The 16,040-nt window shown below is 32.0% G+C and overlaps 1 protein-coding gene across 1 annotated transcript in view; it reads right to left on the reverse strand.

Moving 5' to 3' along the window:
• The window catches only part of Smp_004730 (voltage-dependent calcium channel), a gene marked incomplete at both ends in the record, with an annotated part of 129,847 nt that overhangs the window by 40,612 nt on the left and 73,195 nt on the right, over positions 1 to 16,040 (reverse strand). The window contains 4 exons of the mRNA XM_018796213.1: positions 3,001 to 3,141; positions 4,594 to 4,754; positions 7,322 to 7,390; positions 8,752 to 8,770. Coding sequence (XP_018650448.1) covers positions 3,001 to 3,141; positions 4,594 to 4,754; positions 7,322 to 7,390; positions 8,752 to 8,770 — 390 coding nt within the window. The remainder of the gene's footprint in view (positions 1 to 3,000; positions 3,142 to 4,593; positions 4,755 to 7,321; positions 7,391 to 8,751; positions 8,771 to 16,040) is intronic.

Here is a 16,040-nt window from a genome sequence, read left to right on the forward strand (position 1 = left end):
AGTGATTGACAGTTAAAGGTTAGTAGTTCAGAAGTCGACATCTGAATGATGTTCATTCTTTTCGATGCATATTGTCAGCCACCGCGATCCCTCCGATTGTACTTTTTTGTAAGTTGTACAATGAAGAGTTGTAAGCATTTAATAAAAGGCACAAAAACAGATAAATTTTTGAAATATCTAGGTAACATAAACACATAGACCGTATATTGAAGTAGGCTCCTACTAAGTCATTTCGTCCTCAAAGCAGTTATATATCTATATCCTCTTATTGAAGAAATGAATTTTTTTCTTCATCATTGATTATTGAATGACAGTTGATGAATTTTTCCACTTATTCAAATTTTGAAAAAGTTTGAAAAAAATATTTATTCTTATTTTGTCTATCGTGTTCCGTAGAATTTGTTCATTCCCTGAAACAATTAAATTACCTCTCAAAAGAGATGTCGAAAACAATCTCTATTTAATTCAATGAATTAACATTATTTACTTGATAAATCTTAAGTACTTTACAGTAATAAGTGGATATTTAAGAAAAAAAAGAGAAAGTCAAATTTGAGTAGAATTATTTTGTAATCAAACTTTATTTATAACTATGATTGACTTGTCTCAATGAAAGAATTTGATTGACTTTTGAAGGATAATTTTTTTTAACATGAACATAGTTGAAAGGATTTAAGAGTTATCATTAGATAGAGATAATAGTAGTAGTTTTTTTATTTATCATAATATTATAGGCTGAGAATATTACCAGAAGAGGTTTTGTGGAGATTTCAGTATTTTCATAGTTGAAAGCATAAGTCAATTGAAGCTAGATCATCATGGAAAACCTTGGAGGCACTGGAAGGCCGTTTCGTCCTATTGTGGGATTCCACAGTAGTGCGCATCCACTATCTCACCTCGTGAGATTCGAATCCAGGACTTACTGGTCTCGCGCCAAAGCACTTAACCAATGAACCACTGAGCCGGCATCCGATAGTGTTAATGTCTGACTTCAACGAATTCACTAAGTTGAGCAACCGTTCACTAATTTTCTTCAGTGAGTTCCTATCTCACAATAAGACGAATCGGCCGTCCAGTGCTTCCAGGTTTTCCTTGGTGGTCTAGATTCAATTGACTCATGCTTTCAACTATGAGAATATTACATTCAACTAAACGTATAGTATTGAATAAGACCTTTATTGGCATGATCTTTTTATTATTAATAATAGTATTAATATTTTTATTATCACTTCACTCTAATGATAACATGTCCTTTAAAAGTGAGCAATGTTGAAAAATAGCCTTGGTTAGTCTTCGAGATGATTGCCTATTCTTTTACTAAATTCAATCACCTATAGCATTATACGTCATCTATAGACTCAGGGTTTCTGCCGTGTCTAATAATCATATGACTGAAAGCAGGAAATTCTGTAACAAGATTTAGTGTATTTATGTACTCCTTTCTGATTTTATCCCACTGTATTGAATTTTAACTACTTAATCTGTAGTAAGTAGTTCATATCTACGTTCTACATTTTAAAGCGGAAATTTAATTTTAGGCCAGAACCTTGAGAGTAGAATACTCCAACAGATGTTTGCTTGAATAGTCTCGTTAGCTTACCTCAAGTGTGTATACTTTTGGTCCTAAACACTTTGAGCGGCAAACATACTATAGGTGATGTATTCCACTGGACAGAAATAAGACATCTGTTACGGAAAATGCATCCTTAAAAACAAACGCTTGAATGAAATTGAGGGAGTTTATGTCGAAACACTTAAGTGTGAAGTGACTTTAATGAAAAGATTATACAATTTATGGGCAGTAGTATTCATCAGAATTATTGTACGACTTCAAGATAAACCTCGCTGCCCTCTTTGTTTAATCCATGGGTTTGTAAGATACAGACTAACGAATTTCAGTATTGACAAGGCGTAATTCCAATCTACAAAGGACCAAATAATCAAAATGTGGTGTCTTTTATACATAGTGACCCTATGTCCTGGCTTTCAAGTTTAAGTTTATAATTGAAGTGAAGTTCGGAAGAATGCTTTCGATTAAATGAAAATGCATGTGTGCCCGGTTGCTTGAATGAGAGCTGGTATATAACTTCTTTCATTTGTTTAATATTCAAGTCAAACCAGTTTTATTTCCATCTTTTGTCAGTAAACATGAGTGAAACTTATTTGATTCTTCATAAAAAATTCATATAAAAATCCCATTTTTATGATATCTTATATCGGAAACCTCTGAGTGTGGATGAACAGAGAAATTGACCGAAAGTCTTCATAAAATCTTAGTTAACAGAGACAAATCTTATCAGTGTTAAACCTTGGTTTGTATCTTTTAGAAACCCGTTTGAAGCAAATAAACTTTTAGTTACTTTAGATTGATGCGGGAGAACTTCTACCACTAAGAGATAGAATACAATTGTTCATCACTAACCTCTACTTTGGATTTCACTCTTGCTTTTCTGCTCTTTAAGCACTTGAAACGACATAACCACGATCAAACACATTATATTGAAGCCTTTAGAGATCTTTTGAACGACTCGCCTGATAAATATATACTGTGGAAATTAGTGACACTTTCTTGCACATTATACTGAACACTTTATGCCGGTCGGCGGCCTATGCTCCATTGGGGGGTGACAAGCCTAAGTAAGTAAGTAATACTGCCCACTCTAGCTAGATTTATGTTAGATAACATATGGTCCCTAAATTAGGGTAAATCAAATACCAGATCAGGATGAATATCATTATTATTTTCAAACTAAGAAAACTAGGAATAACAGTTTGAATGAAGTAACGAATTTTCTTGTAATTTCACCTGAAACATGATCAATATTTCAAACTAAATACAGGGATTGGAATATGAAAGTATGATATCATCTGTCGTCTGTGAAATTACTAAATTCAAAACGTTCTTAGTAATGGTGAATTCTTAGAACTACGGATTCGCAATAATTGAATACTGAATTACTAAAGAAACTAAATTTATTTATTAAGAAATTAATTACTTACGCTGGCCAACCTTCACCAGTTGTCACCGTGAATAGTGTAAGTATTGCATGAATTACATTATCATAATTAAAGTCACGTGTACGCCATGTACGATTCTGAAGGAATGGATCACCCCGATCATTATAGTCAATAAATTGACCCCTATATTTGAGTACAAGAAATACGATCATTTTGAAACAAACTATTTAATTATTAACATATGGGCTACTAGCAAATATGTAAGTAGTTTAATGAATTTTACATAATTATTCATTTTATTTTGAGGAAGCCTTGTGAGCTAGTATGAAAATAGACTCTGAGCTCAAGTATTTAATATCACATAAATTCATAGAAAATTTATCTCAGTATATCAATTTATGATTAGAGCTTTTACAGAATTCCTCAATACACAGTTTGGCCGAGCAAATGTCTGGTCCTCTTTGTTTTCTTTGCGTTTACCATTTGAAATTAACCTAACATAACTTTTTTCCATACAGTTATCTCCATTTATGAATTTGAGTATGACAGTTATTGTTTATTTGCTCCTTTTTTCATGTTTATTCACACAAAGTGTGACCAATCATTTTAGTGTTTTCCTCGACACACTAGTAGTGCTCTCAAATACCATGTTTCAAAGCTTCATAACTCAAACATACAGGTGAAAAAAATACAATACTTAAATACTGCTGTAGCTTATAAAAACGTGTTCGTCATTCAACTGTTATCCTTTAATATATCTACTTACCCTCTCATGAATCACATATATCAGCAAAGACTGATCAGCCTCAGTCCTCAATACTAACAATGGAATAATACAAGTCCTTACAATCAGTAATAAGTAGAATTGTAGTGAACAGAACACTGGTTGGGGACAATCGAATGTATTTAAGCAAGAATTACAGACTATCTCAGTAAATTCTGACAACCATACAATGAACAGTCAATTTGCAAATTAACAAGCAATTGTCTCAATCTTCACCGTTTCTTCTCTAATTTCATTGTTCATGCAATTTCCTACCGATTGCGCTTCATTTCAGTTCTTTCCTTATCGGTCTTCTGTCAAAATACATTCTATGTCTGACCAACACCATATACTACTTATATGGATATAAGTAGACCACACCACAGAATGACGATATTTTAACTAAGATAAAATGCCCTACTTATCTTCAGCTCTCCTAAATTGAAAGACATAAACTGCTTTTGTTTTCGTTAGGTACAAATGAAACATCAATGTTTTCTGATTTTCTAATCAAATTCCCGTCGTACTGTAAATACCGATGACAACTGATTAGAGAAAAAAAACATAATTTCTGAAAGGCTAAGTGACATTTTAAATCAAGAAACTCTATAGATACTTCAGTGTTATTTTTAATCATTGATATCAACATCTTTGTGTTTGTTTCGATATTCATTCATATATGTCTACTTCCATGAACATTCGTTTAGGGCGTGTGATATAACATCTCATATCCTAGAATCTAAATTCATATTAAGTAGGTAAACTATAAAAAGAGAAGGTATCACACCGAGACTTCATTATATCCAATATACTAGATTAGGTGAAAAAGAAAAACTGGTAATAGTAATAATAATAATAGTTCAAAGACTTACTGACAATCATCTCTTGTCATTTTAGAAACATCATTACAATAGAAAAATTTTCCCTGAAATAATTGAACAGCTATGACAGCGAAAATGAATTGAAAAAGCCAATATACGATTAGAATATTGAAAACATTTTTAAGTGAACTGATTACACAATCAAATACAGCCTGAAATATGAAAAGTAAAGTGAAAAAAAATATATGACTGTGTAACTTGTTAGTTGGAAAATCATTTACATAAGAGATAAGCGTTTTCTGATATTATGCATGTCAATGGGTTTCAGGTTGACCAATAATGATAGTACTGATTGAAATTTTCGAAAACATAGTATATTCTAAATAAAAAAGCAGAGTGTTATGTTGGTGTATTGGTAGTTACATTGTTACGATTTATTTTGATAACGGTTTATTCTTATCAAGCTCTTTCATCTGACAGACAATGTTATTGACATATTAACCATTCGTTTATTACTTTTTATTAGTAGAATCTAACTCCACCTGTAGCTCCTCCAGGGGCTACTGTCGGTCCCAAACCCGGATAAAGAAGGAGGGTCGGGCATGGGGTTAGCGACCCCGTCCCGTAGAAAACTAACTTACTAAAAAAACGCTAACCAGAAAAAATTAGTAGAATCTCTATCATACTAGCGTAAATGTGTATATCTGAACGCTTATTACAGCCTACGTATATTTCTGTTTAGCTCAATTCTTGACTGCTTAAATATAGCTCCATGTATTACTCTCCCTCCCTGATATATATGTGTTTGTACTATAAAAGCAAAGTGTACTTTAATTCTCCGTGCCCTTATTTGATATGACTATAAATTTCGTTCTATATTCGCTTGCAGTGATTCGTTGGCTTTTTCGTTTCAAATCCCCTTGGTATGTTTATAATTCTATGTTACGTGCGACCAGCTAACAAATTGTAGTCGCAGCTTATCACCTGAATTCAATCACATGAGGTCCTTGTAATAACAGTTATCAAGGTGAACGATTAACGAAGCTACGAGCGCTACAAAAAGTGGTGACCCCGACGTGTGAACACAATTCGATTTCCGTCAGTACAGTCCGAATTCGCATAATTCAATGTACTGGGCCTCTATTCGGACAAACGACTGGATTAGAATTATAATTGTCGATTTCCACATCATTATTTTTACTATAAGTACATTATCTTATAAACAGTGTTGAACATAACGATAACACCCGTTAGAAATAGGAACATTTCATTAACAGTTGGTATATTAGTGCAATTCAGTAAGTCTGTTCCATACTATAAATTGTACCATTTGTTATTATCATTATTTGAAGAGAAAAGGCCAACGAATCACTGCAAGCGAATATAGAACGAAATTTATAGTCATATCAAATAAGGGCACGGAGAATTAAAGTACACTTTGCTTTTATAGTACAAACACATATATATCAGGGAGGGAGAGTAATACATGGAGCTATATTTAAGCAGTCAAGAATTGAGCTAAACAGAAATATACGTAGGCTGTAATAAGCGTTCAGATATACACGTTTGCGCACGTATGATAGAGATTCTACTAATACAAAGAAATAAACGAATTGTTAATACGTCAGATGAAAGAGCTTGATAAGGATTAATCGTTATCAAAATTTATCGTATGATGGTTACTACATGTCGATTTATGTGATTTGAAACGTCCATTGTCATTAAGGACGATATCACAAAACTTATTTTGAATTAAATCGACAGATTTTGAGTCATTTCACAAAATATAGAGTTCACATAATCCTATATGTGGTAGAACATAGTAAGCTGAGATTACCAAGATTAACTGCTAAGAATTCGAGATAATTGTTTGATTACAAATTATCTTACAATGATCTACATATTATTGCTCTTGACATTTCTTGCATTTCTATATGATTGAAAAAAAACATATCCCGATATACATTCAGTGACAGGAGTATAGCAGCGTAATCAAATAGTTAATTATTGTAAATAATAATTGGATGTCAAAGTGTTGATTCTCACATCTAATAAAAGCACTTTATTCTAGTTCGATTTGAATGAATCAGATTACAAAACTGCACCATTTACAGCCAATTAAAAAAATTATTACAGGTGACAAAATGTTTGTTCACTTTCAATTGGGCACACGCATTCAAAAACGAGTTCACCAATCGCCAAACTTTTTTCACATCATTAATTTTAAAAGAAAAGGGTGATAGAGGATCATACGAGCCGTGAAATTAATGTCAACCGATTTAATGCTTCTGAATGCTAATGTATGTCAATAAGATTGGATTTTACTTGTCATTGTTGAATCCTTTAATCTAAGCCAATTATACTGAAGCAAGTGTGTTAAATTATGAACAGCATTGAATTCTGGAGTATCCAAATCCTCATGGATAAATATAGATATATTTGTCATAAATGATAAGGTTATTTTCAGGAAAGCAATTGAACCATGAATAGTGACAAGCCATTTTTGACACAGAGATAGATGTTTAAAAGTGAAAGAATGATTGAATAGGCAAAAATACAAATCATCATCGTTCTGAATAACCCATGAATGAAATTAAGGTTACTTATCAATATACGTATTATCACATCTATATAAACTAAGTAATACATTAAAAAAACTTTATTCAATTTAATTAAGAAAGTTTTCTTTTTTATTTCTACATAAAACACTATAAGGAAATATTTAGATTTCTAAACTAACTTTCAATTTTGGCACACGATTGATTGTTTCAAAGGTCTAAGAACACGTAATACACGTAACGACTTTATCGTATTTAAATTCTTTGCTGATGTACTTGTACCAATTCGCCTGGGAAAAGTAAATACCAAAAAAGGTTGAAATCAGTCATGTTAAATAATTATGAGGGATAATGACATTTCTATTGTTATTCAACAGTTTGTGCCCCAGTTAAAGTGACACAACATAATTATGAAATATAGTTCATCTTATGAGATTGAATTAGAGTATTACTTGCTAGAATCAATAATCATATGTGTGCTAGCATAAGATTAATAATCGTGCAACTATTGGTTTCTAAATCATAACTTAGACCATACTCTCAACGATCATTCATTCCAATGACAATGTTATTATGAGTTACTAGAAGTAGCCACTATCCATCTTTGCTTATAAAGCTTGTGATTTCAGGCAATATCAAGGCAGTCCGCATAGGATGCATATATGCCAAAAAGAGACTGATCAACTGAAGTTCAATATAACAATGGGAAGATACAAGTAAAACAAGAACTAGAAGTAGGATAGTTTTGAATTAGTCATTGGATGATTACAATTTGTTTTACGTTTATATGAACAGTAACAGCAATGAAATTAGTTTTGTCCCATTGGATATTGATGGATAGTTTTTGTTTAATACTAAATATGAAATCAAATTTTGTGAATGATTCTTGTTTATTATCAAATAAAAGCGCAAAACTAACAGGACTTTTTCCATAGTTGAAATCATGAGTCAATTGGAGCTAGACGACCATAGAAAACCTGGAAGCACTGGACGGCCGTTTCGTCTTATTGTGGGACTCCTCACAATTCTGTAACTCCGTTTCAATCAGAATTACTATCAATATGACCAATAATACTACACCTTTCGCAAATAAACTAATTATGAGGATTGTAGTCAATAATCCAGTCAATCAAGTAAAAGAGTTTGCATTTAATTGTTAACAAAACTCTTTGTTTAGATATTTGACTCGTGATAAAATTGTATCCAAACGTTTACTGCTAATTTATATACACTCGGACAAAACCAGTATCAAATTAATTGAAATAAAAACCTTAGTAATAGCATGACCCACCAACGTTTGACTAAACTAAAGATCTTAGAAAATTGATACTGATTAGTATCATGCAAATGATTGTAATACCGGCGTCTTCGTAATTTATAGCAGTCTGTTTTCTTTGCCTTAAAGCTATATGTCATTGTATCGTTATCAAATAATGTGCTTTGTTCTTTAGTGCATGGAAACTTATATAAGTCTAAGCAAACTGAAATTTGAGTAATTATATATTGGAGATCCACCAATTGAAGCTTGAACATGATACGTCCAACCTCTTATTCTTTCTTAATCGTAATTCCATTTACCTTTTTTAAAAAATTATTCAAAATAGTTGACTTATATTGGTAGACTACTGATACTGAGTTTAAAAGAAACTTACCCCAACGAGGTAGCTGATCTAAAAAACAAAGCAGAAAAAAAATTGTAAAAGTAAACTAGTTACTGTTTCATAAATTATTTGAAATTATTCTGTGTAACTATGTATATCATAAGTTTAGAAGTTAAATGCTGGATGTGGGATCAAAGGATCCATGTTCCATCTTCGCGGCTGCAGTGGATGTACATTGCTGAAAAGTTCAATACTAGGATGAAACAGCTATTCAATTAATTTCAGATTTCCAATGGTTGTTTGTCAATGATCAGTACGTGTTATAAACTATTAGTCATTATCACGTTTGTGTTAAATAATTATGCTACTTATAAGTAGTTATCATTTTATTGCACAATTTCCAAGTGCCCTAGTTTAAAATAGTCTGTAATTGGATAAACAATGTAATCCATTTATACTGAAAAATTCATAAAACCAATTTCATGAGTATCCCTTTATCCAGTTATTTCTTAAATTCTCAGATTTGAGAATTTCAATGTTGCTTCATTGGATTTACAAATATTTAAATATACTGCTTTATCTCTAAAGTTCTATACGTGCTTATTCAGTATGGCCATGTTATATGCGAAAAACATTTGCCAGATTTAAGTGTTCACCATTTAGTAACCAAACTAAGATGAAAGTTGGCTTTTAAGTTGAACGCTTTCAGTTTTACACAAATGTCGACCAAGAAAAATCAATTCCCTTTGTTAACTCTGTTGTTACATTAAACTTAATGATTGTAGACGAGCTATATTCTAAGATAACTTCCGATGTTTTATTATTCTATGCAATGTCATCTTAATTAGTAATTTTGTAAACAGTTTTCAACTTAATATTGGTTACTAATTAATGTTCAAATTATATAAATATTCTAGTTTGGCATGGATCAAACAACTTGATGTTATTTTCTCCGAAATACATCAGAATCACTTAAACAACACTATTCCTTCCATCTGTTTACAGATATTCCACTAACAAGTACCAACTATAACAAAATCTGGTAATGATCCATTGCTCACAACTATTTTTAATGTACTGTTGTATATGCGAATGCGAATGCAAAAGAAGCACTTTAGATGCTGCTGTTGTTCTTCATCATAATATAGTGTCCAGCTTGGAAAAGGGTAAGAAGTATGTTTGATGCCTTTGACTCTATTCCAAGAAAATTTCTACTTAACAACTTATTTAACATCAACACTGACAGCAGGATAACCAACTGGCTATGTTTTTACTTCTCTGGAATTGTGTTTGAAGAGAAGTGTCCTGCGTCTCTACTGTTTCATGAAGCTGTGCCACAAGGAGCAGTTCATTCTCCTTTTCTTTTCTATTTTTTATGCACGGTCTGCCATATTTTAGAGAAAATACTTCAGTTAAATATGCGGACGATCTCACTACATGTTTGTAGATTTCTACCTCTTTACATCCTCTTCAAATTAATGAGTCCTTGTCTCATATTGAATGATGGTCTGTTGTTAATGGTCTTACAATTAACCCGTCTAAATACCAAACTGTTAACTTTAGCCTGAAATATGAACAGTACCTTAAAACTCTGTCAGAATCCCATAATGCCTGTACCACTAAAGATTCTTCGATAAACACAGTGTTGAAAGTCAATTACGTTGGTGTAACTTTTTCCTCCGATCTTTTTTGATCTTCTCATGCTTTATTGTTATTCAAGGAAGTTTCTCATCCGACTTACTACATAAAGAGGCTGCGTGCTTTTGGGATTACTCGACACTTACTTTTATAATTTGTCAGTTCTTCCATATTACTTATTATTCTTCGGTGTTATCCATTATTCGTTGCCAGACTTTCGAGAAAAGGCTTGGCCTTATTGTGGAGAGTGATGAAGGCAGTTCCTAGAGTGTGTGGTGAATCTTTTGAGGTCATTATTGATAATTAGTGGCTATCAGGACTCAGTGGCTGAGTGGATGACGCCGTGGAGTTTTAAGTGAAGGTACTGGGTTCGAGTCCCAGAGTGAACATTAACACTGAGATGCAGGTACATTCATCTGACGAGTCCCAAATAGGAAGAAACGCGCATCCTGGATCCCACTGCTAGCCACTATCCATCTTTGCTTATAATGCTTGTAAATTAAGGCTATATCGAGGCAATACACACAGTATGCACATATGCCAATTAGAGACTGACCAGTTGCAGTCCTAACACATCGATTGGACGATTCAAACAAACAATACTAAATGAATTCATTATTAATATAGTCTCAGATAGACATCTAAAGTCTTGCAAACTCCTTAACAACTACTGACCATCCACTTCATATCTTTCTCCTTGTATATCTTCTGGTAGAACGAGATGTCAGTACATTAGAATCCATGCACGCAAGCAATCGTATAAAAGCTCTATAATACCTTATCTAGAAACTATGCTACGTGACGTGTAGATTCTTATCTCATTAAACAACCTATGTATATGTGTATGCAGTTATCAGTTTCTTTCACCTTTACTTTTCTTCTTTTGTAAAAGAAGAAAAGTTGAAATACCTTGTTCTGAGAATCCTATATTGTACCAGAAATATGATATTGAATAAAGTCATCAGTAATAATAATAATAACTTCTCAAACTAAACTCATGACTGAGTAACAAATAAGAATAACAAGTTTTGAGTCTAATCCATAATGTGCATAAAGTAACTATTCACTGATCATCTAACTAAATGCTGTTCACTAAAAAAACACAATTATAAATAAGTGATATTCATTTCTTATTAAAGAAACAAATTTATTATAATCTCTAATATCCCTGTATAATTTCTCAGTTCTAAGAAAATGTCCATATCTCGGAACCTTTTTTAGTTTTGCCAATTAAATCCTCATCGATAAACTATCAAATTTTTGTTTTGGACATTGTGAAACAGTTAAGTTTCTTCTTGTAAAAAATCAAGGAAGAAATCAACAACATTACCATCTGCTTCACAGATGTCTATTTGACTATTACAAACTAATAACATTTGAAGAATTAATAAGAACCGGAGAACAATAAATATTTGATTTAGGAAATATTTTTCGTTTTATTTGGAAATCATCAACTGAATTCAATCCGTAGCCGTATACCAAGTCTACTAATGCTTGTGATATAATACAATATGAAGGCAGTTGAAACATATTCTGAAAAGACTGATTATTTATAGTTCTGAATGTATTACAAACCAATGCTAATATTTTGATGACTTTTGAAAAATTTAGTGGATATCTGAATTCAGTAACTCAGTGGATAACGTGCTGACGTCCACAGTGAAAAGTATAATGTTTGAATCTTAATGCGAACATCAATAACAGGAAATAGATGCATTTGAATAACAAGTCCCAAACAGGATGAAAATTACTTTCTACATTTTACTATTAGTTGTTGTATCCCAAAGAGAATTATGAATGATAACTTTGGGATCCATTTATGAACCAATATTATGCATATATTTTTTATCGTATAATTGCTAAATAGCTAAACTATTCATATTCATGTTTCCCTTATTATGAGCTTTATTTTGACCCATAGACTATTATTATACGATTTACCATTCAAGAATTACACCCAGTTTACTAATTACTGTTCCTCCCTATTCACAGCCACATTTGGCTAAATCTTGTACATATGTTATTTTCTATTTTATGGTACAATGTGGTCAGTTTGGTTGGTATATAAGCTCAGTATGTTTGAAGTATAAAGATTCATACCGCAAAGGCTGTTCTGAACTTAACTAGCTGGGCTAGGTAGAAGCAGGACCGATACGTACTCTAGACTGCTCGTACTGTTTCCGTGTGTCACTGTTCCAATGCACTTGTCAATGTACAGTTTTTATGCATGAATATCCTGAAGTTTTAGTGTGCATTCATTCAAATAAAAACAAGTGAACTGACTATGTGCAAAATAAAAATAGATGTGATTTATCGAATGATCATGATTATATGTTTATTAGCCATAAGGATGTTAGTTATATAAAGAAAGAATAGTTACAATATGAGCCATGTATTGAATGTATCAATGAAAGGAAAACAAAATTAAGACATAAATTTCCTGACAGTAAATAAAAATCGAATTTCCATGTCAGTTATCAAAATTATATCAGACAAAGAGTTTACAATCAAAATTATTTTCAAAGAATTTTATTAATAAATAGAACAGGGTGAGTAAAATAAAATCCAGTAAAATAATCTAGTAACTCCGCCTGTAGCCCCTCCGCGGGCTACTGCCGGTCCCAAGCCCGGATAAAGGAGGAGGGTTGGGCATGAGGTTAGCGACCCCACCCCGTAGAAAACTAACTCGCTAAAAAACGCCAACCAGAAAAAAATCCAAAATCATCTGGTAAGTCTTAATTAACTCTAACTAGTAGACTGTCGACTAGGAGTTAAGTCATTTATTTGAATTGACCTCATTCAATAATAAACATCCCTCGGGATTTGTACTTAAAGTTAAACCTAGCTTCTTTGGCATTTTGGTCAAATTATGTCCAACACATTTTTTTCGTTTTTTTCAGTACCTGGTTAAATATGATATTACTCAGTAAATACTCAGTTGTTCCTTAGTCTCTACTGAAAAACAGAAGTGCTTAACCCCAAAGGTAGTCTAAGTCATTCGGTTATATGGATTTCATGTAGTATTAAGTAGGTTGAACGACTTCACAATTCCAACTCAGTTTATTGTCAGTTAAAGCCGGTAAGTGTGTAATTTATACTTCTTTTTTGGATCAAAAATAGATGTTTTTAAATCACATCGTGTCAGTATCAACTATTCTTTTTAATATCTCATTTATTCAGTTAAATTGATTAGTTAGTGCCAAAATATAATCACCTTTGATGGAACACTTAATATTACTGAGCATCACCTTTGAGTAGTATTTAACCCTGATAATTAATGGGAAATGGGATACCTAGCCTGTAGTACACCCTGATGGTGTTCTTGTGACTTTCAGGTCACTTGATCTGCCAAGGGCGATGGGACAGTGTATGATGGTATTGTTGTGTGCTAGGTTCAAAGAGATTTTTTATCCTATATGCATGCGAATCTATCCCCTTATCATTCTTATTTCAAATTAGTGAGAAACAAAACTCAAATGATTGTACAGTTATTACTTATTATAGTTAAAAACAAATAATAAATGAATTTTGTAGTTTACTTAGTCAAACTAGTTAGGTATTTTATGAAAGACAAAACTGCCCAATGATAATGCGTGAACATATCTAGTCAAGACATTGATTAATTGATTAACTCAGTCTAATTTAGCCTATAGGACGAAGTGTTCAGACAGTAATCAGTTTATCCCAAGTTAAAATTAATGAGGTCATCTTCACGAGAGTGACTCTTATCATTTAAAATGACAAGTAAGGCTATAAAAACGTTTTACCATTGGACAATTCACCGACAATCGATGGTCACTTAGATGTCAGTAATTGTTGCATACATAAAAGGGACTATGTTTGATACAAAGGGATCTCATAATTCACATGCTTATCTATCTACTCCATAGATTATTCATGTCAAACATTAAACAGTGATCTATATAAAAAGCTGTCATATAACTTAATTAATATGTTAGTGACTAATCCTCTAATCTGCCCAAGAATTCCTCAGTTTCGTTAGTTTATACTTAATAATTCAGGTCAACAAGATACTTATGATAAAATATACGAAGTGATCATTGTCATATTATTCATGAAATCCAGTTGCTACCATTATGTCATTGATTTGATGAAATATCTTTAAAATCATATGCTTTAGACTGGCTTGAAATTTTGTTTTTGATGTAAAATCTAACACCCATAGATTTGCTATTTCAACTTTCCTGTCAATGAAATTTCATTATCATTAGTGATAGTATATCATCATCTTGGTTGTTTCTTGTTCACATTTCCTCACGGAACTAGTACTTTGACAAAAAAACGAAAAAAAATTTTCATATATATACGATTGTGCAGCTTGATAACAAATTCATTGAAAAGGGATCCCTTCGCTGAAAATAAATAATCGTAGGCCAATATTTTCCATTCTAATTCATCATATAAAAAACTGCTGATGAATAATACATGTTTCTAGATTAGCTAAATATACTACTTCAACAATTACTGTCCATGTTATTTGGAAGGGAATTGTAAATAGTCATCAAACATTTGCATCGTTTAATCTTTTTTTAAAGTTTATGTTTCAATCACCTTCTCTCCATGAGATTCTTCATACTTACCATTTGTGAGTAGTTTTTTTAATAATTCAAATGTGTCGTTTTACTCACGTAAAATGTTGGCTGATACAGTGATGAACGAGAACACAAGTCGGGACAATCAAATGTATTTCAACACAAAATTACAGAATACCTTAGTAGAATCTGAGAAACATCCAGTAAATACTTAATTTACAAAATGATAATCAATTGTATCAAACTTGATTGTTCCTGCTGCAAAATATCAATCAGTTGTCTTAGACTCGACTGATTCTTCTGTTTCATACCAATCACCCTCTGTTCTCGTTCTTTTTTCTTCGATCTTCTTAAACTTCTGCAATCAGATATTTCACTTTGGATTGACGATACATACTACTCATATCTATCGAAAGTAGCACACACACAATACTACGCCCACATGTTCACGCTTTTACAAAAATCGTTACATCACACTAATTAATTACTTATTAGATAATACATTGAGTTTGAAGGAGGTTTAACCTAAATGCATATAATACATGTAAATAAATATCTGTTAAATGTCATCAATGAAATCTATTGGGGAAATTTTTGCTCGTGGAAAAGCTGCGTAGGTGTGAGAAATAATGCTGATATAATTAATCTACGCTATAAATAGGGTTTTTTGTTAAAATATAAACCCTTTTCACAGTTATTTGAATTATTTTAATAATAATATCTATTAATTAAGGTTTCGCTTTCAGTGAATATCTTCGTAAATAATTATCAACGCCATAGAGATAAATTACGTTCTATAAGATTTAAAAGTGACGATGGTATTACCAGTAACATCCAATAGATACCGTACAATGTCGTGAACTGATTCATGTTAGAAATATTAATCTGTTGTCTTAAGAAAATGCATTACTTGCTAGACTTTGACATCTTGAGATTGATCAGTTTATGATTTGTGGCTGTGCTTTGTAAAACAAAAGAAAATAGCTTTCGAATACTCTCTACTTCTCAATAGTTCTATAGCTAATGTCAGTTTATTGATGAAAATTGAACAAAAGTAAATTATCAAAAGGGGCTTTTGTAGAGATTTTAGTAATTTTTTATATATAGTTGAAATCATGAGTCAATTGAAGCTAGACCACCATGGAAAA

Source organism: Schistosoma mansoni, chromosome 2 (assembly GCF_000237925.1).
Source record: "Schistosoma mansoni strain Puerto Rico chromosome 2, complete genome".
NCBI classification, from domain to species: domain Eukaryota; kingdom Metazoa; phylum Platyhelminthes; class Trematoda; order Strigeidida; family Schistosomatidae; genus Schistosoma; species Schistosoma mansoni.